Source organism: Salmo trutta, chromosome 27, assembly GCF_901001165.1.
Source record: "Salmo trutta chromosome 27, fSalTru1.1, whole genome shotgun sequence".
NCBI lineage: Eukaryota > Metazoa > Chordata > Actinopteri > Salmoniformes > Salmonidae > Salmo > Salmo trutta.
This window is the reverse complement of record NC_042983.1, coordinates 30476241-30502487: the sequence shown is the minus strand read 5'-3', so window position 1 is coordinate 30502487 and position 26247 is coordinate 30476241. Positions and strand designations below refer to the sequence as shown.

At 42.4% G+C, this 26247-nt stretch overlaps 3 protein-coding genes across 4 annotated transcripts in view; all 3 read right to left on the bottom strand.

Moving 5' to 3' along the window:
- Positions 1-1315: 1315 nt before the first annotated feature.
- Positions 1316-3173, bottom strand: endog (endonuclease G). Its single transcript, XM_029717777.1, has 3 exons — positions 2475-3173; positions 2129-2238; positions 1316-1939 (listed from the first exon to the last, which is right to left on the bottom strand). The coding sequence occupies exons 1-3, from the start codon at positions 3009-3011 to the stop codon at positions 1657-1659; spliced, it is 930 nt and encodes a 309-aa protein (XP_029573637.1). The 5' UTR covers positions 3012-3173; the 3' UTR covers positions 1316-1656.
- Positions 3174-4257: 1084 nt separating this feature from the next.
- LOC115165087 (globoside alpha-1,3-N-acetylgalactosaminyltransferase 1-like) lies at positions 4258-4883 on the bottom strand (the record flags this gene model as incomplete). Its single annotated transcript, XM_029718124.1, has 1 exon — positions 4258-4883. A coding segment is annotated over one exon (492 nt), but the record flags the coding sequence as incomplete, so codon positions are not given.
- A 4840-nt stretch (positions 4884-9723) lies between these two features.
- The window catches only part of ntng2a (netrin g2a), a 73725-nt gene continuing 57201 nt past the window's right edge, over positions 9724-26247 (bottom strand). Inside the window, exons 6-8 of one of the 2 annotated variants that reach the window (XM_029717776.1) lie at positions 12724-12891; positions 11151-11285; positions 9724-10688 (exon numbers count right to left, since the gene is read on the bottom strand). In XM_029717776.1, coding sequence (XP_029573636.1) covers positions 10465-10688; positions 11151-11285; positions 12724-12891 — 527 coding nt within the window. In that variant the 3' untranslated portion in view covers positions 9724-10464. Of the gene's footprint in view, positions 10689-11150; positions 11286-12723; positions 12892-14993; positions 16644-26247 lie in introns of those variants that run through there. The other variant, XM_029717775.1, reaches the window with a different exon arrangement.

The following is a 26247-nucleotide window of genomic DNA, read 5'->3' as shown; positions in this document are numbered from 1 at the left end:
TACCTTCAGGTTGCGTTTTGCTGGAGAAATGGCAGTAGTTCCAAAAGCTACACATCCATCATATTGAATGATAGGCCTACTCCTTGTGCTGCGATGTCTTGTGCTCCTAAGCATGTCTTGCATAATTATCTGTTTAGTATAAGTTAATCCTCGTGATTTTCTGGAGCATTCCAGCTCTGTCCCTTCTAAAAGACACTACAGTCTCAAGGGGTCTGAGAAGCCAGCCTGAGCCAGGTACACAGAACATAACCCGGGATGACAAATAGCACCTCAAGGGCAATTCCATGATAACGGATACTCAGATACTCAGATTTTTCACTTTAAAATGCATACCAAACAAAAACCATTGATTTCAAAGTTTAACAAACCATAGAACTAACTATGCGCACGGACTACTTTCAACAGTTTTTCCAAAAAACACATTTACAGGAAGAACTGTGCGGATTCAAAGTTTGGTAACAGAATAAAAGTGAGGGAGATTTTACTGTAATTCTGTTACCTAACTTTCCATCTCCACAGTTTTTCCAGTAAGTGTTTTTTTTTTAACTGTGTAAATTATTAAAAGTGGTATTGTATGGTTTGTTAAACTTTGAAATCAATGGTTTTTGTTTGGCATACATTTTATTCTCACTGTAATTTCGTTACCGTGGAATTGCCCTCAAGTAAATACAGTGGAAGGTGGAGGGGATTTACTGTACATGTTAAGGAACTTACATACAGGGACTTATGTACATACAATGACTTACATATATGAACTCATTGTAAACTTTTTATAGAATCTTACAGAAGCCATGGGCAATGTGGACTGCAGACATGTGGTAAAGTCTCTGTGCATACTATTTTCTGTGGTTCAATGTGTGTAGGAAGGAAAGTGAAGAACACCTGATATTAATTTAAGCATCCAGAATGGTGCAGATATGTTACAAGTAGGGCTGATATGATCCCCTATTAAACATATTGGTTCTTGCCTGTATCTGTATGTTCTGTGGCTCTGCCACACCAAAATGCACAGAAATATGTTTTCTTTTTATCAAGGGGTTGACATGTTTTCATCACTAGAAAGGTACAGTAATAGGACCAAGACTAGTAGAACAAAACAGTCTTCACCTGTCCTCGATGAAAAATGAGCAGTATTTTAGAAAGTGTAAGCCCTGCCTTCAGCATTTCTACAGTATGCCGTTTCTGCTTTGTCCTTTTCCAGTATCTCTGTATCAGGGCCAGCCCCACTCTTTTCAAAGATGGAACAGCTTATTTAATGTGAAGATGTGTGTCCCCTTAGGATAGTCAAAAATAATAAGCAAGAATCATTCAGAACTAGTCTAATGCTCCTAAATATTTATTAGCATCACATCCTACTGGACAATAATTGGATTGTTTCCCTTTTTGTTGAATTCAATGCAAAATAAGCACTACATTGACAAAGCAGATGGGTTTGGTGCAGTCATGTAAATCCTTACTGAGGATGGTCACCACACTACACAGAGCTGAATGACCAAGGTTGTGTTCAGCAGACAAAATGGAAGAAAACTCTTAAAAATAGAGTGAAACGGGTCAGTACTGTCCAATGAAAATGTTTGTTTTCAATTCTAAAAAATGTTTTTGCTACAGTGTGCCCTAATGAACCAGACCCACCACACTACACAGAGCTGACCAGACTCATTTGCCTCCAGCAGTGATAGCCAGCAGGCTGTTTGTCCTCTTCATAATGTTGGGTACAAAGAGCAGTCCTGAGGCTCTCTCAATGCTCTCGATGGGCACCAGGAAGCGCTCCAGAGGAATCTTGTTATCCACAGGTGTGTTGGGCATCACATACGAGCGCAGCTCCACCTCTCCCCTCTGCTTCTCCAGGATCACCACCTTGAAGAAATGGGTGGGGACCGCCACATGGTTCCTCCCCATCACCTGGTACTTCACATACATTTTCCCATCTGGTTCCTGTCTATAAGCAGAGAGAAGGAACAGTTATGACTTCTGTATCATTCTCACCTTGGACCCCATTCACACAGATCATGATGCTTGCATAATGCCTGTTTGCAAAAGCAGATCACTGTGTGAATGGCGTTTAAGATGGCAACACTGAAAAATACCATTATGTTTGTTATGGAAGTCTGTTTCAAATGACACTCACCTGGGCAGATAAAGTGGTCCAGTGCACACAAACACATTCATGTAGTGCTTGGTAAGTGAACGGCAGTACTGCTCCAAGTTGTTCCATGCATTTTGATTTAAATTTGGGTTCTAGGGAAAGACAAGAGGTGAATGAAAGAAACTTGATTTTCTTGAACAGCCATTCATTGATTCATGCACTTTGCTCTGGAAGTGTAGCTACATGGGATTCAGAAGCCTTTTTGACTCATCATTAGTGTTTTAAACTGCACACTTATATTGCCACCTTAACCACTCGCACACTGTGTAACACTTATTCATCTTCACATTGCCTAATATGCCATGTCTCCCCACAATACATGACTTGCCTGTGGTGAGACATTACTGAGATAGAACGTGTCATCCATTGCCTTTTGATTCCATTTGTGGTTGGCAGCTGCTGCCAAATGCCCCCTGTCAAATCCACTGCCTCTGTAGTCTGCATTGGTAGCCCTGTGGTATACGTGCACCGTATCATCCTCTTTAAAGTCGCACAATTTCCTATCTGAAGGTCCAGTCAAGCCATCAGGACTGAGTTGCTCTATAACCCATGCAGCAGTCCTGTTTCTGGGGTCATACGATGTCACGTAGGACTCCCTCGTCTTGATATTGGCGAGAGATGGGAAGCCGTACTTCATTGCAGCTGTTGATCGGGACCCAACCATTTGACCGCCTCCTTGGTACGTGGTAAGGTCGGTTGCTGCGTCCACACTTGGAATAGGAATAACGGGTACTCGGTTGAGTAATCCATGGCTCGGATTTATGAATCTATTCGTCGAATCTCCATTCAGAGACGCACCAATAGCTGCTCCCACAGTCAAGGACACGCCGGAGATAAACCACTTAGAACAGATAACACGATACATTTTATGCACCGGAATAATTACCACAAACTATTATCAAGTCTTTACCGCTTTTACAACAATCAGCTACATAAAAAGTAAATTTCATATCACACATTTCCACATGCTCGTTTCATTTTCAATACTCGCTGTTATGGAATGGGCGCATAGATATGACGATTTCAGTAGCTACGTCTTAAAGGTACAATACAGAATTTAATAGGCTCTAGTACAGCGTAAACTACGGTGCCTTCAGAAAGTAGTGTAACGACCCTGGGTTTATAAGCGCGGAAATCGACTCAACCGCTCGAGCATGCTTTTGTGGCACAGTCGATAGCGCGCCGGACTTTGGGCTTGAAGGTCGAGGGTTCGAGACCTGCTCCTTGCTGTTTCATTACAGTATTTATACCCCTTGACTTATTCCACATTTTGTTGTTACAGCCTGAACTCAAAATGGATTAAATATAGCTGTTTTCCTCACCCATCTACACACGATACCCCTTAATGACAAAGTGAAAATCTTTATACATTTAGCAAATGTATTGAAAATGAAATATCACATTTACATAAGTATTCACACCCCTGAGTCAATACTTTGTAGAAGCACCTTTGGCAGTGATTACAGCTTTGAGTCATCTTGGGTATGTTTGTATCAGCTTTGCACTGGATTTGGGGATCTTCTCCCATTCTTCCTTGCAGATTTTCTCAAGGTCTGTTAAGTTAGATGGGGAGTGGCGGTAAACAGCAATCTTCAAGTCTTTCCACAGATTTTCTACATCATGTGGACTCCAATCAAGTTGTAGTGACGTCTCAAGGTTGATCAAAGGGAATTCGATACACTTGAACTCAATTTGGAGTGTCATAGAAATGGGTTGTGAATATTTATGTAAATGAGATATTTATGTATTTATTTTCAATACATTTGGAAACATTTCTAAAAACATGTTTTCACTTTGTCATTATGGGGTATTGTGTGTAGATGGGTGAGAAAACAATGACTTGTTATCCATTTTGAATTCAGGCTATAACAACAAAATGTGGAATAAGTCAAGGGGTATGAATACTTTCTGAAGGCACTGTACAATTGTATGGCTCTGACTATACCAACAACATGTGACCAATGCATTCAGTTTGACAAAATACATTGGTGGTGGTAGATCATCTTTAATTAATTCAATCGTTATAACATTTATGCCTGTTGTCTTTTGTGGCCTTAATACAACAAAATATTAATGAAAAAAAGCGAACTTACAAAACAAAGTAATATTGGGTATAAGAGCAAAGCAGATCATCCTCTGTTTAAAATAATTTGTATTTCATGTTTTTTTTCATCCAAAACTGAGGTTATTGACCCTATACATCTTTACATTGTCATTAAGAATAACGTAGAAATACGACAGAGCCTTATGACCTTGATCTCAGGTGCATCATGACCCCTTCTGTTGTACCATATATGTACTCAGAGGAGAGCAGCCAGGTGGGTTTGTTGTAGATAAGGTAGCGGTTGAGATCTTTCTCCTCTTGCCACGCTGCCTCTATGCCATTAACCCTGTCTCTGTCCAGATGCTCCTGGCATGTCCTAGTCAGCTTGTGGATCTCCTCCATAGTCCCTCCAAACACTGCTCCAGCATAGTAGAAGTCCCCCTCATTCAGGGGCACAAAGGATAATGAGGCAGGTCTGCGTTCGTAGGGGAACTTGTCCCGGCTCTCATAGTAGTAAGATAGTTGAACTGCAGCGACAAGCTGGCTGAGCGCCTCAGCTCCCCAGCGCTGGTGAAACTTCATGTCCACATCCAGACAAAACAGGAAGTGGGCCTCTTTTTGAATCCTCTCTTGAATTGGATTTATTTTGGGTAACAGACATATACAACAAAATGAAAAATATGGACCCAGAGGATATCACTTGAAAGTATTCATTAAAATGCTTGTTTCCAAAGTGGTTCTCAATGGTAAAAACAATAACACATATAATGATTAAAAGGCCAGACAAAATTACAAACAACCATAAATACATTCATTCATTTATATTGACATCCTAAAAAGTGGCACTATTCACTGCACTTTTCCCTAACCTTAAAAATCAACCATATTCATTTCACATTAAAACAATCTATTAATTTAACATCATAACGATCCTTCAAATAAATACAGCTGACCAACAGTAGGGGGGCACAAGAGGCAGTGGAGTGGTTTCTCTTACTTAGACAATCTTGTCCAAATGAAAACCTTTGCCTGCTTTTTAAAGCTATTTTTAACTTTTCTTTGCTTGGATCTCCAAGGGGAGGCTATTCCATAGACAAATGCCTGTATAGAAAAACGTGCTCCTCGCAGTACTGTTTACTCTTGGGATTTTACAAGACATAACACCAGGTCTGGTATTGAATCTGTGTTGGTTATATACCATATCAATGTGGTTTTTCATATAACCTGGGGCACGATCATTTAAGATGTCAAACATATGATTAAGTTTAAGTTAGTCCACTCTGGACTCCAAAGGCAACAAGCCCTCCTCCCGGAACTCCTGTACCCCTATGTGGGTCCTGGAGGCTCATCCTGACATGACCCTCCAGCATGACAATGCCACCAGCCATACTGCTCATTCTGTGCGTGATTTCCTGCAAGACAGGAATGTCAGTGTTCTGCCATGGCCAGCGAAGAGCCCGGATCTCAATCCCATTGAGCACATCAGGGACATGTTGGATCGGAGGGTGAGGGATAGGGCCATTCCCCCCAGAAATGTCTGGGAACTTGCAGGTGCCTTGGTGGACGAGTGGGGTAACATCTCACAGCAAGAACTGGCAAATCTGGTGCAGTCCATGAGGAGGAGATGCACTGCAGTACTTAATGCAGCTGGTGGCCACACCAGATACTGACTGTTACTTTTGACCCCCCCTTTGTTCAGTGACATTATTCCATTTCTGTGGAACTTGTTCAGTTTGTCTCAGTTGTTGAATCTTATGTTCATACAAATATTTGCACATGTTAAGTTTGCGGAAAATAAACAGTTGACAGTGAGAGGACATTTATTTTTTTGCTGAGTTTAGTATGGTTGAATCATCAGCATAAAGCAGGAGTTTGCTCTTTACGGTATCTGGCATGTCATTAATGTATATTAGAACTACAATTTCTTATATAAAGAAAAAAAAAATTGGATCTATGCAGTACTCCACAGAATATTTATTTGGCCTCTGACAGAACATCACCAACATTACATACTTGCAATGAACATGAGGGAGACAGAGCTGGTATCAAGTGCAGAGCGCAACAGGTGTTTAATGAAAGGGACCACAGGAGGCAGGTAGCTGGGTCCAGGGGCAGGCAGAAGGTCATACACGGTAGGTCCAAAAATGGCAACAGTACAGGCAGGGAATAGACAAAAGGCATCGTGAGTGAGGCAGGCAAAAACAATCATACACGGGAGGAGAGAAGACTGGAAAAACAGAGTTCCCCTTCTCACCTTTCTGCTTAATGTGGTCAAAAAGGTGGATACGGCAAGAATCAGTGGAATGAGCTGTTCCAAAGCCAGATTGTAGTTCATAAAGAAGTTTGTGCTCGAGAAGGTATCCCTCAAGTTGATTAACAACTTTGGATAAGGTGCTGAGGATTGACACAGGCCTGTAGTTTTCTACATTTGTTTTACTGCTCTTCTTGTGGAGCAGAACCAACCGGGCTGTTTTGAGATCATTGGGAAATGTACCACTTTTTATATGGCTCCTGCTCAAGTCAAGCACTGCCCATAGGAGTGCCTACTTGCCCCCTTGTTGTAGTAGAAGAGATTTCAAGTGAGACTGATGCACTATAAGAGAGTAGTATTGTGCATGAAGAAGATGCATTGTTTGTTTTAGAGTTGGCCAAATGACCACATAGCAAAGTTAGTATTGTTAATTCCAAATTAAATTCTTTATTCATGCTGAATCTTAAGAGCCATACCTAAAAGTCTACCAAACAAACATAAAGCACATGCAGAGGATCCTGCAAAGTTAATCAGAGGGATAATTGAATTTAAAATGAACGTTGCCCCTAACCACTCAGTATCAGTACACTGCTATTCCTGGAGGATCAGTGTGTTCTTACCCAAAAATAGCTGTTGTTCCGATGGCTAACTGGGAAGACCTAACATGTGTCATGCTTCTTGGAATGAGTACAAATGTACACATTTGTAAACAGGTGTCGTAAGGATCAGACCAAAACGCAGCAGGAACGTGTATACTCATCTTCTTAATGTGAAGGAGGAAAAACAAACAAATCACGTATACAAAACAAACGACACTAACAGTCCTATCAGGTGCTCAGACACTAAACAGGAGACAACTACCCACAAATCCCATACAAAAACACCCCTCTTAAATAAGACCTTCAATTAGAAGCAACAAGGAGCAGCTGCTTCCAATTGAAGGTCAACCCCATTAACTAAACAGACATAGAAAGACTAGAACTAACATAGCCCAAAAACCCCGGAACGCTCTAAACAAACATAATACACAGCCCAACAAACCCCATAAAACAAACACCCCCTGCCACGTCCTGACCAAACTACAATAACAAATAACCCCTTTACTCGTCAGAACACACCCCCCCAAAGGTGCAGACCCCAGATGCACCTTAAACAAAAAAATAACCCCAAACTAAAGGGAGGGAAGGGAGGGTGGCCACCGTCACTGACGGTTCTTGTGCTACACCCCCCCCCCCCCCGCTAAATACTTATTAAATGTTACCCCTCCCGAAGTCTCTGGGCTATGGCGCATCGCTGAAGACCTCTGGCTGATGTGCGTTGCTGGAGACCTCAGGCTGTAGGGCGACTCAGGCTGCGCCGGCTCCGGACTGTAGGGCGTCTCTGGACGGGGCACTGTCGCCGGACGCTCTGGACGGGGACTGCGCGCTGAAGGCCTGGTGCGTGTGGCTGGCTTAGGACGCGCCAGACTAAGGACACGCACCACAGGGCTAGTACGAGGAGCAGGGACAGGATGAGCTGGACTGGGCTGACGCACTGGAGGCCTGGTGCGCGGGGCTGGCAGTGGAAGTACCAGACTGGAGACACGTACCTCAAGACTAGTGCGAGGAGCAGGACGTACTGGACTGGGCTGACGCACTGGAGGCCTGGGACTGGTACTGTCTTCACCAGACGGCTAGCACGCACCTCAGGACAAGTATGGAGAGCTGACATCAATTTGAGGACACGCTCCGTAGGGCGAATGTCGTGCCTAAAACACCAACACAGCAGCTCTCTCATAGCTTTCTCCTCCAATTTTACCATCAACTCCTTTACTGTCCCTGCGTCGCTCACCTCCAATTTCACCCCGACTGGCTCTGGTTCCATCCTCGGCTCCGCTGATCTGTCCGTGTGCCCCCCCCAAAAAAAATATTGGGGCTGCCTCTGTCTCCTCCAGCTTCCTTCGTTTGTCCTCCCAAAATCTTCGTTCATCCGCCCATGTCCATCCTTCTCCCCGGTGCTCCAATCCCTGTGTACCTGCATAGCGTTCCCGGTCCTCTCCAGTCTTCCTCCATTGTCCTTTTATAGCTAGGATCTCCTCCCAAGTCCAGGACTCCTTGTAGTCCACCTGCTGCTCCTTCCTCCGCTGCTGCTTGGTCCTTTGGTGGTGGGTAGTTCTGTAACGGGTGTCGTAAGGATCAGGCCAAAACGCAGCGGGAACTCATCTTCTTTTTAATGTGAAGAAGGAAAAACAAACAAACACAAAACGACACTAACAGTCCTATCAGATGCTCAGACACTAAACAGGAGACAACTACCCACAAATCCCATACAAAAACACCCCTCTTTAATAAGACCTTCAATTAGAAGCAATGAGGAGCAGCTGCTTCCAATTGAAGGTCAACCCCATTAACTAAACATAGACATAGAAAGACTAGAACTAACATAGAAATAAACTAACAAGAACATAGCCCAAAAACTCCGGAACACTCTAAACAAACACCCCTCTTACATAATACATAGCCCAACAAACCCCGAACCACATAAAACAAACACCACCTGCCACGTCCTGACCAAACTACAATAACAAATAAACCCTTTACTGGTCAGAACATGACAACATTAATTAATAAGCTCTCTATCATATACATTTTATTAAACCAAGATTGATTTTTGGAAAATCACAAACACAAAATAGAAGATTTTGCATACCTTATTTTCTGACTGCGGTGCTCTTCTTCCATTGAGGATTTGTAGTGTCTCAATCTTATTTTGTGCTCTACAACTGTCATCCAACAAATCCTTGGCTGCTAAAATCCAGAGCTGGGATCTTGTTCATTTTGGATATGGGCTCTCACATTTCATATGCAGTTTCAAAACAGAATTTCATGAGAAATATCCAGATATGATGTCCCTTGCATACCAGGTTTCTGATGCTCAGGATAAGGATACATAGAAAATCATAATACTGTAGTATCAATGTCATGGTTTCATATCATAATACTGTAGTATCAATGTCATGGTTTGAAATTGTGTGACCTAAATCAATCACCTAATTGTAGCTCTAGCATTGTACATGTTTTGTTAGAGACATACGTGATAATGCTCGTTTGTGATCTCAACGTGTAATGTAATAACAAGTAAAAATAAATATTTAAACCTAGGTTCCAGAAATGTGTTCCTCCAGAAGTATTATTTTCACCTATGAGAGAGAGAGAGAGAGAGAGAGAGAGAGAGAGAGACAGAGAGAGAGAGAGAGAGAGAGAGAGAGAGAGAGAGAGATGGATAAAACCTTGGACTGAATTCTTCAACTTTCAGACCTTCAGGCTTTATTCCTTCAACTGTCTGTATGCAATGGCATCAGGAACATCATCTAACAGTCACATTCTCAGGAAGGTTTACAATAATAAAAAGCTCATCATGGGTCATTTTCTTCAGAATGATAACGTTTACTTGGAACAAAAATAACAATTTCTACCAAAAAATATTCATACATAGATTTGTTTGATTTGGATAGGTTATACTCTCTCTCTTTGCTTCATGATTTCCATGCGACAATTGATTCTCCACCACAAGCTACTGAAACATCAACTCTGGTAAAAAAAAAAAAAGTACTACTTTTTCTCCACTTTTCAGTTCAATGACTGTTCCAGGAAACAAATAAACTATGCAGCAAAGTAAGGAAACGTGAATTTGAGAGTAAGATAAACTTGGCATTAGTAGGCCTCAGCAGTGATTACAGCCATCTCTGTTCAGAAAACAAGTTGGATAAGTGCAGTATTTCAGTGAGAACAAACTTAAATGTACGACAATACAATTCGCTCTAAACTTTTCTAAGATAGTTATTTAGTTTTTTTGGTATAAGTTCTTTCAGCACTGGCTTTCATAGAGAGAGGAACTCTCTGTCTCATCGTGGCGAAGGTGACCGGGGGGCTGGAGCCCTCAAACATTCTCCCAGAATGCAACAGCAGTTAGACTGAGCTAAGCACTGCGAATGGCGGGTCCCAAAAATGTAGCCAGGTGTACTCCAGCTGTCCCGGGTGTAGCTCAGCAAGCAGTGACTAGTCTAAGCAGGGCGTTGGCTAGAAGGCAACTCAGCATGGCAACCAGGCTGAGGTAGGAGGCAGAGGCACCGCTGCAGCCCCTCTCTCCCTCACAGAGCAGCTGCTCACACAGCAGGCCCTTGTACTCTGGGAGACACAGACACTTCTGGTTCTGGAAGCAGGTGCCTCCATTCTGGCACAGCAGCATGTCGTCGTCGCAGACGTTGGCTACGGGGGGAGACAGGGAGGAGATGGAGAATAAGGAGGGAGGAAACTAAGTGGCCCGCTGAATGCCTCAAGCCTAGAAACAATACAGGATACTCTGGTTCTGGCAACAGTTCCTGTACATTAACAGGACACCTGTTCTGACCTTATCTGTACAGTTCTTATTTTCTCTTGAATTAGTGATTATACAGTAAAGTTTGCTAGATTGTTACACAACCTTGCGAAGGACTCATGGCGCTCATTGTGCATTGATTACCAATCCATTGGCAAACTTCTCAACTTTAGGCTACAATTCAGAACACTATCCTCCATTTTACTTCCCCTACACACACACACACACACACACACACACACACACACACACACACACACACACACACACACACACACACACACACACACACACACACACACACACACACACACACACACACACACACACACACACACACACACACTCCTTACGGGAGCAGCCTTGTCTCCAGCTGTATCCAGGCAGGCAGTCCTCGCACTTCGGCCCAGTGGAGCCATCCCTACACTGGCAGTACCCTGTCTCGTTGCAGCGGGCGTGGATGGACCCCAGCTGGTTACAGTTACACTCTGCACAAAGGGATTAACAAGACATTGTTGTTTTAGTGAGGGTAGAAATGCAACACAGCACATCTAAATAAGCTAAGTGCTCATCAATCTAGTGGAAACAGCGGTGTTACTAGCCCTGGTCACATAGACCTACATCAACATGTCAGTAGTATTATACTGACCATTCTATGCACGTTTAATCATTTTACATGAAGGAACATTGTGGTTTTTTAACTTTTTTACTCCCTGACACGTCTCTCAGCCTGAGGAAACTTTGACAGCCTGAGGCGTTGCTTTACCATTTCTCTGTAATATTATATTACTTTAGTACATGTCTTATCCTTTGCCTGAAAACATTAGGCCCACTTCACAGCTGTATCTTATAACACTGACACTGGATTCTGTGACAAACTTATTTGGATAAAATATCATAAACGTAGTTTTTAACATTGATAAGAGCTCAGCTGACTTCATTGTTCAAACGTTCAGCATTTTCCCAAGGTAGGACAGGATTGTCTACATTCGCTACCAAACAGAAGGAAATGGACTGAAACGGGGGAACTTGCCAAGTAAGAAAACTTCCTGATTTTGATTCCATTGCAAAATGTTGAATGTCCAATAGATCACGACTTACTAACAGTATTGCTGTTGTGTATGATAGATCCTCCAGTAGGTGTCAGTGTGCCATTGTGTCATTCTGGCTTGGCACTGTGGAGTACTTTTGTGTTGTGCTACTGTATTTGTGTAGTAAAATGTTAATCAAGGGTTTATAAAAGGGCTGAAAAGTGTATAATCATTAAACCTCATTGGTTGAAATTGTGTAATTGTAATTTTCTTGGTTTACAAATAATTTGTTTATAAATGCACCTGAATGTTGCATGCTGTTTAAAATTGTTCAACAGTTACATTTAATTTAGGCACTGGCTGTATTCTTTAGTTACAGTCATTTTTTCATCTTACCTATGATAAATGGGGAGTCGAATAGGATGCATGGCATTGGGCTCCACCAACAAAATTCTAATATAGATGTGAAAAGAGCATTTAAAGTATACTTAACAACGTAACAGTTAACACCTTTAGACAGGGTACCTTCATGTATTGTTACATATGCTGCTTTACAAACATTGTATGCTGATTCATTTAGATCCAGCAGGTGTAATTGTAACTCCTTAGCATTTTAGGCTATTATGGTATGAATTGCAATGTTTTCAACCTTTTCTGAATAAATGATTAGCTAGCTATAATGATTATATTTAGCTGTTATAGGCTCAAAGGATCATGCTTTAATACTCTTGACCTGCAAGGGGTCATACAGGAGACAACACAGATTTGCAGGTGATTAGTAGGGATTGAAGGCAATACACAATGATACATCTGTCTTGTTTTGCCTTTATCAAACATTTTCCACTGTGCATATCATTGTGTAATGTACATGAAGGAACTGATGAGAGGTCCTGACCTATACAAACGTTGTCATCGTCCAGCTCGGCAGAGATATTCCGGAAGTATCCCAGTCGACAGTGCTGACAGTTCTGCCCCCTAGTGTTGTGTTTGCAGCTGACACAAGTCACGATGTTGATAAAGTCAATATAACTGCAGCGGTTCGAGTGGCCATAGCACTCACAGTCTGACAAGGAGAAAGAGCAGAGTAGGGTTAGTGGAGGAGGAGGAGGAGGAGGAGGAGGAATGGTCCTATTAAAACTGAGGTAGCACTCAGTTATTTACTCTACACTCTTAGAAAAAGGTTATTTGGCTGTCCCCATAGGAGAACCCTTTTTGGTTCTAGGTAGAACCTTTTGGGTTCCATGTAGAACTCACTGTGGAAAGGGTTCTACATGCAACCAAAAAAGGTTATTCAAAGGGTTCACCTATGGGGACAGCCGAAGAACCCTTCAAGGTTCTAGATAGCAAATGTATTTCTAAGAGTGTACAACTTAACTGTTTCACTCATTATACAAAAGCCAAATGGATAAGACATAGCCGGCTCCATAGACCTGAATTATGAAACCAGTTCCTGACTTTGTGGCCCCATGGGAAAGCCATTGACCTCAATAAGTCAAAATCTGCATTATTTAACCAGCTAACGATCCGGCCTCTGAATACTGTACATTGATTTACAGAGGTGTAACATGTAATTAATGGTAGAGCAAATACACCAAATAAGTTGTTTTCAATTTTGTTTGTAATTTTGCATTACAGTCTTGATCAATTGATTGTCATAATGGAGCTTATTATGCATTAGCAGTTTGTTCCATTATACTACAAGAAGCTAAATAATGCTAAATTTACAAGGAGATTTAGATTATGGTTTAGTTGTTTAATCAGGCATCATGTTACATCTCTTTGTTTAGAGGGGATTTATTATTGACACGTTATTTTGAAGATGCTGCTGGTGCAATATGAAGACATGCTGTGCCACAGAGTAGAGCAGTGGGATGGGGGGGTGGGGGGGGGGGGGGCAAGAACAGCTTATCAAATATGAATGGGCCAATTACCCTAGAGTTTGTTGAAAGAATGGCCACTGTCTCAAATTAATCCACAGTTCAAACAGACATCCACACTAATGACATTACGCAATCAGTGGAAACATAGACGCTATGGGTTGTGAGATTTCATTAAGCTCACAATAAAAAGGAACGACAGTATTACTAAAATGGAATGGAAATGAGTTGCTTACCTTGTGAAACAAACAGAATGCAACAAAGAAACGCATGGAAACAACAAAAGATGAATGAATAAAGGAAAATAATGGACAAACTTTGGCCATTTTTCCACAGTTGTCTTGTCCTAACAGATCTAATGCGGGAAATTATTTCTTACCTTGAAACTGGACGTATGCAACCTTAGACTGGCTGTATTTGGACCCACCAGGAATCAACAGTTTGACAACCGCTTGAGAAATAAAGCATATATTTAACTGAGTTATAGCTAATACTAACATGCCAATGTGAACACGCCTCTACTACGCAGTCGCTGAAATATAGGGACCACTAAAATCAAAATGTCTGCCAAACACAAGAGGTTACGACCTGCTAATAGTGAGTCACTGTCAGACATCTCACAGGATTCACAGACAAAGACAGCATACAATCCATAAATAGTTATCAACCATGTAAATCTACCCATTAACACACAGCATTGTGCATTACAACGTTCAGTAATTAACAAAGTATAGCTATTTACTGCTCTACCAGAACAACATCTCATTCCCAATCAGACAATCCACCTCACCAGCAGTAAGAGGCCTTACTAGGGATGTGTATATTAGGGAATGCAATGGGAAAAAAAGTGTAATGTTTTTTTCACAACTGAAAACAAAAATTTGTTTCAGTCTGTTTTCTTCAGTTTTAGTGCCTAATGAACACAACCCTGAAGTGATAGTAATCACCGTCCAAAACTAGTTTTCAATACTGGTTAATCTACAGCTGATGAGTGGAGTCTAAGTGGTGACAGAATCACCCACACAATACTATGTGGCCCATTCTGTAACATGTCAACAACAAAAATACATTAGGTTTCACACACACACACACACACACACACACACACACACACACACACACACACACACACACACACACACACACACACACACACACACACACACTACTCCTAATGCATGTTAGCAGCCTGGTGCTTTGAGTCAATAGCCTCATGAAACCATGGATCAGGTATCTTACTGGGACATGGGCTCAGCCAAAAAAATGTGTCAATGCTTTTCTACTCCTATTTTGTCCATCAATTATCTATTTGCACTCTGACCCCCCAGTGGGGATGTTTTCCTACAGCAACCAGGCAACTAACACGTCAACTTCAACCCCATTGCTGAGTCACCGTGAGTGGGTTCAGGGAATTCTAAATGGATGGTTACCGACACCGCTACAAATTGACATGCTAATGATAGCAAAATTAGCATACAGTACAAACACTACTAGACTACTGTTGATCAATATACCTTTTTTTGTCTCTTTCTTTTTCACCTTCCCTTTGCTTTCCCATTTGGCTTCAGTTTTGGGGGTAACTATGTACACCAGAGAGATCGTGAGAGATCAGAATAAATAGCAAGTTCAAACTGTTTACTCATTCTTTATTAGTGTCGAATGAACCTTTAGGTATTATCCCCCAACTATTTGATGAACCCATTAAGGCAACACTTTGTATGAAGGTCATAACACCTTACTGACATGACTGCATATTAGCAGCATATAGAATGCATACACAACTGCATATTAGAGGATAATATTGTTCATTCTAAATGTGGTTCCTTCAATATTTGCAGTGTTACCATAGTTTACTGATGGAATATGCATAAACTTATAAATGGAAGAAAAAATATATATCACAATGTACCTGTTTCCTGTTTAACATTTTCTTCTTTATTTTCCCCTTTCTAACTATCCCCAGTATCGGGAGCTGGATCACCTGAATCGGGAGCTGGATCACCTGAATTGGGAGCTGGATCACCAGAGTCGGGAGCTGGATCACCAGAGTCGGGAGCTGGATCACCTGAGTCGGGAGCTGGATCACCTGAGTCGGGAGCTGGATCAACTGAGTCGCGGGCTGGATCAACTGAGTCAGGAGCTTGATCACTTGTGTCAGGAGCTGGGGTTGCTGAAGATGATTCTGGAGCTGTAGTAGCTACATCAGGTGCCTGGGTAGGATCATCAGATGTTAAGGTATCTGTGTCAGGGGATGGAACAGCTGCATCAGGCGTAACTGTATCAGGAGCTAGTGTAGCAGCATCAGGTGTAGATTTGTCTGGTACTTGGGTGGTAGCTCCACCCAGTGCCCGGGAAAGAGGTTCAGCTGCTGAAGTAACTGTGTCGGGAGGTGGAGGAACTGCTCCTGGTATTGAAATAGCTCCATCAGGTGTTGAGATAAGTCCATCAGATGCTGAAGTAGCCACGTCAGAGACGAGTGTATCTCCATTAGATGCTGGAATAAATGTAGCAGATACTGAGGTATCAGCATCAGGTGCTGAGGTAAATCCATTTATTAGTGGTGTTACTATATCAGATGCTGGAGTAACTGTGTCCGACGCCAGAAAGGGCACACCAGATGTCGAAGTGAATACATCAGATGCTGAGGTAACGGTGCCAGAAGTTGTGGTAAATATGTCAGATGTTGGAGTCACTGTGTAAAATGTTGTAGTACTGGTGTCAGATGCTGTGGTACTGGTGTCCAATGCTGTGGGACTGGTGTCCGATGCTGTGGGACTGGTGTCAGATGCTGTGGGACTGGTGTCAGATGCTGTGGGACTGGTGTCAGAGGTCCCTTTGTAAGAAGTTGTCATTGTGCTGTCTAGTGTTTGAGTAAATCCATCTGATGTTGGAATGGTTGCATCAAATGTGATGTCAGCTGCTTCAGATGATTGAGTAACTGCAATTGTGTACAGAAAAATCATGAGTTGTCAAGATGGCATAATAACCACTATATCTATAATATATTGATGTTGGCTCGCTGGCATTGTCCAGTGACAATGCCAACTTTTCCCCCATTTCAGTCAGTATCAGTAGAAATGGAATACCCCATGCCCTGATATCATCACTTCCATTGCATCTGCCCTGTGGCCCAACCTCAGGCACAGTGTTCTGTGCCTCCATCCTGTAATGGTTTCATGTATGTATCTATCTCCACGGGCTCCATAATTTTGCCTGTTTTGGTCTCCCTTATCACAACCGGTCTTCTCTCAGCTTGTGAAATTTTTAGCAGCTGTTCATTCAATTGGTGATCAGAAATGCTTGAGGTTTGGCCCCCAGCACAGTAATGCTGGCTCAACCTTGTGCTCCAGAAAGAGATGATGTTACACAATGATAGCGTATTTCATGATTTATCGCCCCTGGCTGTTGATTGTGTCCAGTGGCAGCACGGTGTGAGGTATAGCACTAGCTGGGCGGGCAGCACACAATGCACCGGTGGATATAATCACACCCTTGCTAAGCAGGAGGAAGGTGCTAAGGGGGCAACAAACAGAATGGCCATTTCATTTAAAAGTAAAAAGCCACAAAGCACTTTGGAAATGTTCTGTTGCGTTCTTTTTCCTATCAAACATTCCCAAGGGAATCAAAGTAGCTACACTCATCTGTGTTCTAGAAATCCCTGGGATAAGATCAACATGCTGCCAGTTCCTGAGAAATAGTGAGCCTGCTGGGTATTTCATCTTCCAAACAAGAGTAGAAAACACCTGGCCAACTTCTCACCTTCAGTATTTACAAACCGTCTCTGTCAAAATAGACAAAAAACAGCATAGAATGATAGAGTTACCTTATCATCATTGGTCCTGTCAAAGTATGCATTCCATACTCTCCAAACTCCCCTATTCACTCCCACTGTCTCTTTATATCTGGGGGTTACAAATGTGGGCTCTGTACAGTGAGTAAAAAAAACAAGGCTCTATTCTAATACTCACCCAGCCTCTGGGAGACACAACTAAGTGTAAGCTAGTAGCTGACAAGACAGGAACCCCTGAAGTGTAAGTACCCTAGCACATGGAGATGTTAACAGAGCAGCATCAAGGCCCACATACTGTATCGTGCCTTAAGGACTACTTTAGCCCAGTAATCATGTTTAATCTCTTTACCCCAGTGCAACCTCCGGGGAGATTAAGGCACTCTATGGCCTCCAGCAGTCGTGATCCACACTGAAAGAGGTAATGGGTGTAAATAGTTGGTCTACAGGCTTCTTTGAGTTTTATCTGACAAACAGTGAGGATTTCTGATCCTCTTGCCTGTCACTCTTATACATCGGTTTCAAGTGAGGCGTGTTTCGCTATCCTTATAGTCCCAAACGTTTGTCAAATGTACTAAATGATAGGTCATAGAAACATCTGTGACTATCAGTATGTCCAAGGTGGATGCATTGCAAGAATAGTCTAACCAATATTCACACATTTAGATCTATAAACAATATCAAAAAGACATTTACAGAAAAAAAGGTGTCAAAGCTAATGTAGTGTAAGGGTCCAAGGTCAGAGGTCAGGGATTCCTCCGGTGTATCTGGGTACTTACCTTTCGGCTGCGCTTTCACTGTGGTTGTGGGGGGTGTTACCTCCAGGGGTGGCGAGGTCACTGTGTTTAAGGATGGGCTATCTGTCTGGTCGGGACTGGCAGAGACTGGCACAGTGACTGGTATAGTGGAGGTTTGGTCAGTTGCCACAAGCAACACTTGAGGGAGCAATTGGAGAGCATTTACTGAGCCAGTAATGAGGTAGTTAGGTTGAGAGGTTTATTGTGTACTCATGAGGCAGGTATTCTTTCATTAACTTCAACAGCTACACACCAATGCTCTCCAGATGTTGTCTAACATCATATTACAACTGCAATCCTAGTGTGTGCCTAGTGAGACTAAAAGTACCCTGACTACAATACTTTGAATTCATATACAGTTTGAGGTGATCATACTCTATACTACTACTACAAGACTTGTGTTCATCTCACTAGTTTCCCACCTGGTGTGTCAGTGAGGGAGTCCCTGAGCTGCGTGCTGGATGTGGGACCCACCACAGCTGTCACTGTGTCAGTGAAGCTGCTGGTGTCTATTTGGCACAGAAGATGATGGGGGTCATATAGTGTCTCGTAAGGGTCTGACATTTTGAAGTATTCTAACAATGAACGCTATGCTTCTAACTAAAGGTACATTGGCTGAGAGACAGAAATACAAGCACACACACAAATTAATGCACGCACATATAAAACACACACACACACACACGTACATGCATGCAAACATGCCTACACACACACACACACACACACACACAATATCGGTTTCTTTGCGCTTGGCCTAGAACCAAATCATGTTTTTATTATCCCTTATGTCCGATATTTCAAATCATACTAATATTATGCGTCAACGTCAACATGGTTCAGGTATAGCACTAAGCGTGGAGTCTCCCTGTAGTGTAGTGAAACGTGGCGGAGAGCAGCGACTCGCCCTCCTCCTGGAGATGGGCGCATTGGGATTCAGTGGGGCGCACTTGGAACAGTGGGAGCATTCCTGCTGTCTGGCATGCTGATGTTTTATTAACGCAGAATCCCTCCCCAGTGGTTGATCATTAGCACATGGCCAAAGGGACACACTCTCAATTCAATCTTTACTTAAAAAGAGGCCCTATTATCAGCCGGGAAGAGTTAATACACGCTGGGCACCAGGCACAAGCGCATATCATTAAGGAAATGTTTGTGCATGTACTTTGGGACAACTGCTGGAGCATATCTTAGTAGCATCCATGTGGGGAATTCAATTCTGTTCCGCTTTCTTATGATCTGTATTTAAATATCTGAATACTACGTGCCAAGAGGAACATCACGGCTTCATTAGGGTGGGGTATTATTGACAAATGACCGTGCTGAAATCATATGTCTGCTGGAGGTGAATTTACCTGTGGTAAATGATCTGGGCTCATGGGACCCACACGTATGTGGAGCAGAGCTAGGTACTGAGGCAAGTCACGATTCATATGTACTGCAGCTGTGGGTAACATGAAGGTTGGGAGATTGGGACAGCTTTCCCCTCCCCTCTCCCCCCACTTACTACCTGCCTCAATGGACAACCAATTTAGAGAATAATGTTTACCAGAGAAGATCTGTTCCCTGAATGATATCATATATCACTCTCAGCCTCTTGATGGTGGAGTTACACTGACGTGTCTGTGTGTGCGTGTGCTTAAATGTGATGTAAAAGAACACCGGTCATCCATAAATGCAATGAATTTCACCTTGTACATACAGTGCATTCGGAAAGTATTCAGACCGCTTGACTTTTACCAGCATTATTTTAAAAGTCACTAAATAAAAACAATTCCTCATCAATCTACACACAGAACCCAATAATGACAAAGCAAAAACAGGGTTTTAGAAATGTTTGCACATTAATAAAAAATAACAGAAATACCTTATTTATATAAGTATTCAGACCCTTTGATATGAGACTCGAAATTGAGCTCAGGTGCATCCTGTTTCCATTAATCATCCTTGATGTTTCTACAACTTGGAGTCCACCTGTGGTAAATTAAATTGATTGGACATGATTTGGAAAGGCACACACCTGTCTATATAAGGTCCCACAGTTGACAGTGCATGTCAGAGCAAAAACCAAGCCATGAGGTAAAATAAATTGTCCGTAGAGCGCCGAGACAGGATTGTGTCGAGGCACAGATCTGGGGAAGGGTACCAACACATTTCTGCAGCATTGAAGGTCCCCGAGAACACAGTGGCCTACATCATTCTTAAATGGAAGAAGTGTGAACCACCAAGACTCTTCCTAGAGCTGGCCACCTGGCCAAACTGAGCAATCGGGGAGAAGGGCCTTGGTCAGGGAGGTGACCAAGAACCCAATGGTCACTCTGACAGAGTTCTAGAGTTCCTCTGTGGAGATGGGAGAATCTTCCAGAAGGACAACTATCTCTGCAGCATTCCACCATTCAGGCCTTTATGGTAGACTGGCCAGATGGAAGCCACTCCTCAGTAAAAGGCAAATGACAGAACTGCTTGGAGTTTGCCAAAAGGCACCTAAAGACTCTCAGAACATGAGAAACAAGATTCTCTGGTCTGATGAAACAAGATTGAACACTTTGGCTTGAATGCCAAGCGTCACGTCTGGAGGAAACCTGGCACCATCCCTACGGTGAATCATGGTAGTGGCAGCATCATGCTGTGGGGATGTTTTTCAGCGGCAGGGACTGAGCGACTAGTCAGGATTGAGGGAAAGATTAACAGAGCAAAGTACAGAGAGATCCTTGATGAAAACCTCCTCAAGAGCACTCAGGACCTCAGACTGGGGAGAAGGATCACCTTCCAACTGGACAAAGACCCTAAGCACACAGCCAAGACAATGCAGTAGTGGCTTCGGGACAAGTCTCAATGTCCTTGAGTGGCTCAGCCAGAGCCCAGACTTAAACCCGATCAATCATCTCTGGAGAGACATGATAATAGCTGTGCAGCAAGCAACGCTCCCCATCCAACCTGACAGAGCTTGAGAGGATCTGCAGAGAAGAATTGTAGAAACTCCCCAAATACATGTGTGCCAAGCTTGTAGCGTCATATTCAAGAAGACTCAATGCTGTAATCGCTGCCAAAAGTACTGAGTATATGGAGTATATGGTCTGAGTATATGAGTACTGAGTATATGGTCTGAATACTTATGTAAATGTTATATTATCCATTTTATTTTTAATAAATTAGTAAACATTTCTAAAAACCTGTTTTTGCTTTGTCATTATGGGGTATTCTGTGTAGTTTTAGAATAAGGCTGTAACGTAACAAAATATGGAAAACGTCAAGGGGTCTGAATACTTCCGAAAGGCACTGTATTGTATAGTAAATCCTATCACAACCGTCTTGTGATTGTTTTATAGTATTAATATCTAAAAAGATTGCCCTTGGTGGGGAATGTACTGTACAGTATGTGCTATTTGTGGTGAGAATGGAGGGATATAAATATTCATCACTCATCCCTCCATCATTCCAACCTTTCTCCCTCCCGGAGACAGGGAAAGGTTCTGTCACCGTGAGGAATCTCACCTTGGAGAACAACGCCGCTGTGATACAGGGATCATGTGTGGAATTAATATGATATAGAATGATACAGCTATCCTCTGTTATAATCAATCTTTAAATCACCTTTAATCCTATGGTTGGGACTGACTACACACCTGGAATTGATAGGAACCCCACCAAGATCTGTATTCATAAAGCGTCTCAGAGCAGGGCTGCTGATCTAGGATCAGGACCTCCCCTGTTCATAATCTTATTCATTATTTCTTAAAAGTCTAAGCCGTTGGGTGTGGTCATACTATGGATCCTTTAGCTATTTGATAAAAATTTTAGGGCACCTTTAAGTATAAAAAAATATATATATTGAATTTGGCCTTTACTACTATAGCCCAGAGAAATGCTTTGAAATAAAACATGCATAATAGTCAAAAAATAAATAATAAGAAACAAGGTTTTGAAGTGTTTGTCCTACATCTAGGAGATATAAGACAGCTCAGGAAATACACTTACACTACCGTTCAAAAGTTTGGAGAAACTTACAAATGTCCTTGTTTTTGAAAGAAAAGCTCATTTTTTGTCCATTTAAAATAAGATCAAATTGATCAGAAATACCATGTAGACATTGTTAATGTTGTAAATGACTATTGTAGCTGGAAACGGCAGATTTTTTATTGAATATCTACATAGGCGTACAGAGGCCCATTATCAGCAACCATCACTCCTGTGTTCCAATGGCACGTTGTCTTACCTAATCCAAGTTTAACATTTTAAAAGTCTCAACGTCAACAGTGAAGAGGCGACTCCGGGATGCTGGCCTTCAAGGCAGAGTTGCAAAGAAAAAGCCATATCTCAGACTGGCCAATAAAAAGAAAAGATGAAGATGGGCAAAAGAACACAGACACTGGACAGAGGAACTCTGCCTAGAAGGCCAGCATCCCGGAGTCGCCCCTTCACTGTTGAGACTGGTGTTTTACAGGTACTATTTAATGAAGCTGCCAGTTGAGGACTTGTGAGGCGTCTGTTTCTCAAACTAGACACTCTAATGTACTTGTCTTCTTGCTCAGTGCCTCCCACTCCTCTTTCTATTCTGGTTAGTGCCAGTTTGTGCTGTTCTGTGAAGGGAGTAGTACACAGCGTTGTACGAGATCTTCAGTTTCTTGGCAATTTCTCACATGGAATAGTCTTCATTTCTCAGAACAAGAATAGACTGACGAGTTTCAGAAGAAAGGTCTTTGTTTCTGGCCATTTTGAGCCTGTAATCGAACACACAAATGCCGTTGCTCCAGATATACTCAACTAGTCTAAAGAAGACCAGTTTTATTGCTTCTTTAATCAGAACAACAGTTTTCAGCTGTGCTAACATAATTGTAAAAGGGTTTTCTAATGATCAATTAGCCTTTTAAAATGAAACTTGGATTAGCTAACACAACGTGCCATTGGAACACAGGAGTGATGGTTGCTGATTATGGGCCTCTGTACACCTATGTAGATATTCCATGAAATATTTTTGCCGTTTCCAGCTACAATAGTCATTTACAACATTAACAATGTCTACACCATATTTCTGATCAATTTGATGTTATTTTAAAGGACAAATTATAATTTCTTCTTTCAAAAACAAGGACATTTCTAAATGACCCCAAACTTTTGAACGGTAGTGTTTATATACAGTGGGGAGAACAAGTATTTGATAGACTGCCGATTTTGCAGGTTTTCCTACTTACAAAGCATGTAGAGGTCTGTAAGTTTTATCATAGGTACACTTCAACTGTGAGAGACGGAATCTACAAGTAATTAATTTGCATTTTATTGCATGACGTAAGTATTTGTTCACCTACCAACCAGTAAGAATTCCGTCTCTCACAGACCTGTTAGTTTTTCTTTAAGAAGCCCTCCTGTTCTCCACTCATTACCTGTATTAACTGCACCTGTTTGAACTCGTTACCTGTATAAAAGACACCTGTCCACACACTCAAACAGACTCCAACCTCTCCACAATGGCCAAGACCAGAGAGCTGTGTAAGGACATCAGGGATAAAATTGTAGACCTGCACAAGGCTGGGATGGGCTACAGGACAATAGGCAAGCAGCTTGGTGAGAAGGCAACAACTGTTGGCGCAATTATTAGAAAATGGGAGAAGTTCAAGATGACGGTCAATCACCCTCGGTCTGGGGCTCCATGCAAGATCTCACCTCGTGGAGCATCAATGATCATGAGGAAGGTGAGGGATCAGCCCAGAACTACACAGCAGGACCTGGTCAATGACCTGAAGAGAGCTGGGAGCACAGTCTCAAAGAAAACCATTAGTAACACACTACACCGTCATGGATTAAAATCCTGCAGCGCACGCAAGGTCCCCCTGCTCAAGCCAGGGCATGTCCAGGCCCGTCTGAAGTTTGCCAATGACCATCTGGATGATCCAGAGGAGGAATGGGAGAAGGTCATGTGGTCTGATGAGACAAAAATAGAGCTTTTTGGTCTAAACTCCACTCGCTGTGTTTGGAGGAAGAAGAAGGATGAGTACAACCCCAAGAACACCATCCTAACCGTGAAGCATGGAGGTGGAAACATCATTCTTTGGGGATGCTTTTCTGCAAAGGGGACAGGACGACTGCACCGTATTGAGGGGAGGATGGATGGGGCCATGTATCGCGAGATCTTGGCCAAAAACCTCCTTCCCTCAGTACGAGCATTGAAGATGGGTCGTGGCTGGGTCTTCCAGCATGACAACAACCCGAAACACACAGCCAGGGCATCTAAGGAGTGGCTCCGTAAGAAGCATCTCAAGGTCCTGGAGTGGCCTAGCCAGTCTCCAGACCTGAACCCAAAAGAAAATCTTTGGAGGGAGCTGAAAGTCCGTATTGCCCAGCGACAGCCCCAAAATCTGAAAGATCTGGAGAAGGTCTGTATGGAGGAGTGGGCCAAAATCCCTGCTGCAGTGTGTGCAAACCTGGTCAAGAACTACAGGAAACGTATGATCTCTGTAATTGCAAACAAAGGTTTCTGTACCAAGTATTAAGTTCTGCTTTTCTGATGCATCAAATACTTATGTCATGCAATAAAATGCAAATGAATTACTTAAAAATCATACAATGTGATTTTCTGGATTTTTGTTTTAGATTCCATCTCTCACAGTTGAAGTGTACCTATGATAAAAATGACAGACCTCTACATGCTTTGTAAGTAGGAAAACCTGAAATCGGCAGTGTATCAAATACTTGTTCTCCCCACTGTGTGTGTATGTGTATATATATATATATATACACATACGTATACTGTATATTTTTACACATTTAAACCCTTTTTTGGGTAGGCACAAAACTACCTTCTATCACGTTTCAGGTAAGACCCAAGTGCAGACTGTGTTAAAGTAACAATGTTTATTACAACAACAGGGGCAGGCAAACGACAGGTCAAGGCAGGCAGGGGTCAGTAATCCAGAGTAGGGGCAAAGGCACCAGACGGCAGGAAGGCTCAGGGGCAGGCAAAGAGGTCAGGCAGGCTGGCTCAGAGTCAGGACAGGCAATGGGCGAGAAGAGAGACTAGGGAAAAGCAGCAGCTGAGCTACAACACTGGTTGACCTGACAAACAATACGAACTGACATAGACAGACAGAAAACACAGGTATAAATACCCAGGGAATAAGTGGGGAAGATGGGCCACACCTGGAGGGGGGTGGAGACAAGCACAAGGACAGGTGAAACAGGTCAGGGCGTGACACCTTCATCCTTTAAAACCGGTTCCGGTTACCTTTAGACGACTCCCGTGACACTTGTGGAAAACGCATACCAACATCGTGTTCGTGAGAGTCTCCCCTTTCCATAGAGTGGTCATAATAGTTTGTAGGTGAAACCGTTCGGACGCTACATGCGTTTTCGTGAGAAGGTCGATTTTCAGGATGTCTCATGGAATGACAAAACACCTCTCTAGCTCTGCCACCTTTCACCGCAGATGCGGAAGTGCGATATCGGCGGATGCTGTGAATTTAGACGCATCCTATTAAAAAAAACAACTGGTCTCTAGTTCAAACTGACAGATTTTAAAATGGGGACTTTTTTATTATGTTACTTACATGCAATCGACTCTAGATTTTATAATACAAATAATCCAAACTGTTCATAGATCAGCCCTCCAAGTCAAGAAAAGGCTGCCTTTGTACTTTAACAAACAAGTGAGAATTGTCTAATGAACAAGCATTTCGAATTAATTTGGAGAAAAAAATATGACTGCCAAGCATCGTAGGTGGATGTAGAGTAGAATCTACTCTCATACCATTCATTTTGAGCAAATTCTTAATCGTCTACTAGGTACAGATGTAGTATCTTAATTTGATCACTGTTTTGTTGCTGCGAATTTTCCTGCACAGCAGGAAATGCAAACTTGTAGTCTATTTATCAACCCCCACAAAAAATGTCCATTATAATCCACATAACTCACATTTCCTGTTGTTGCAGGATACATTTTCTGCTGTAGCAAACTGGCTTAAACC

Bases quoted from the DNA above. Each gene is read 5' to 3' on its own strand.
- endog (XM_029717777.1), bottom strand. From the start codon at position 3,011: ATGTATCGTGTTATCTGTTCTAAGTGGTTTATCTCCGGCGTGTCCTTG. The intron at 2,239-2,474 runs GCAAGTCATGTA...GTCTTTCCCTAG, and splicing joins TCAGTAATGTCTCACCACAG to AACCCAAATTTAAATCAAAA. The intron at 1,940-2,128 runs GTGAGTGTCATT...CTCTGCTTATAG, and splicing joins GGACCACTTTATCTGCCCAG to ACAGGAACCAGATGGGAAAA.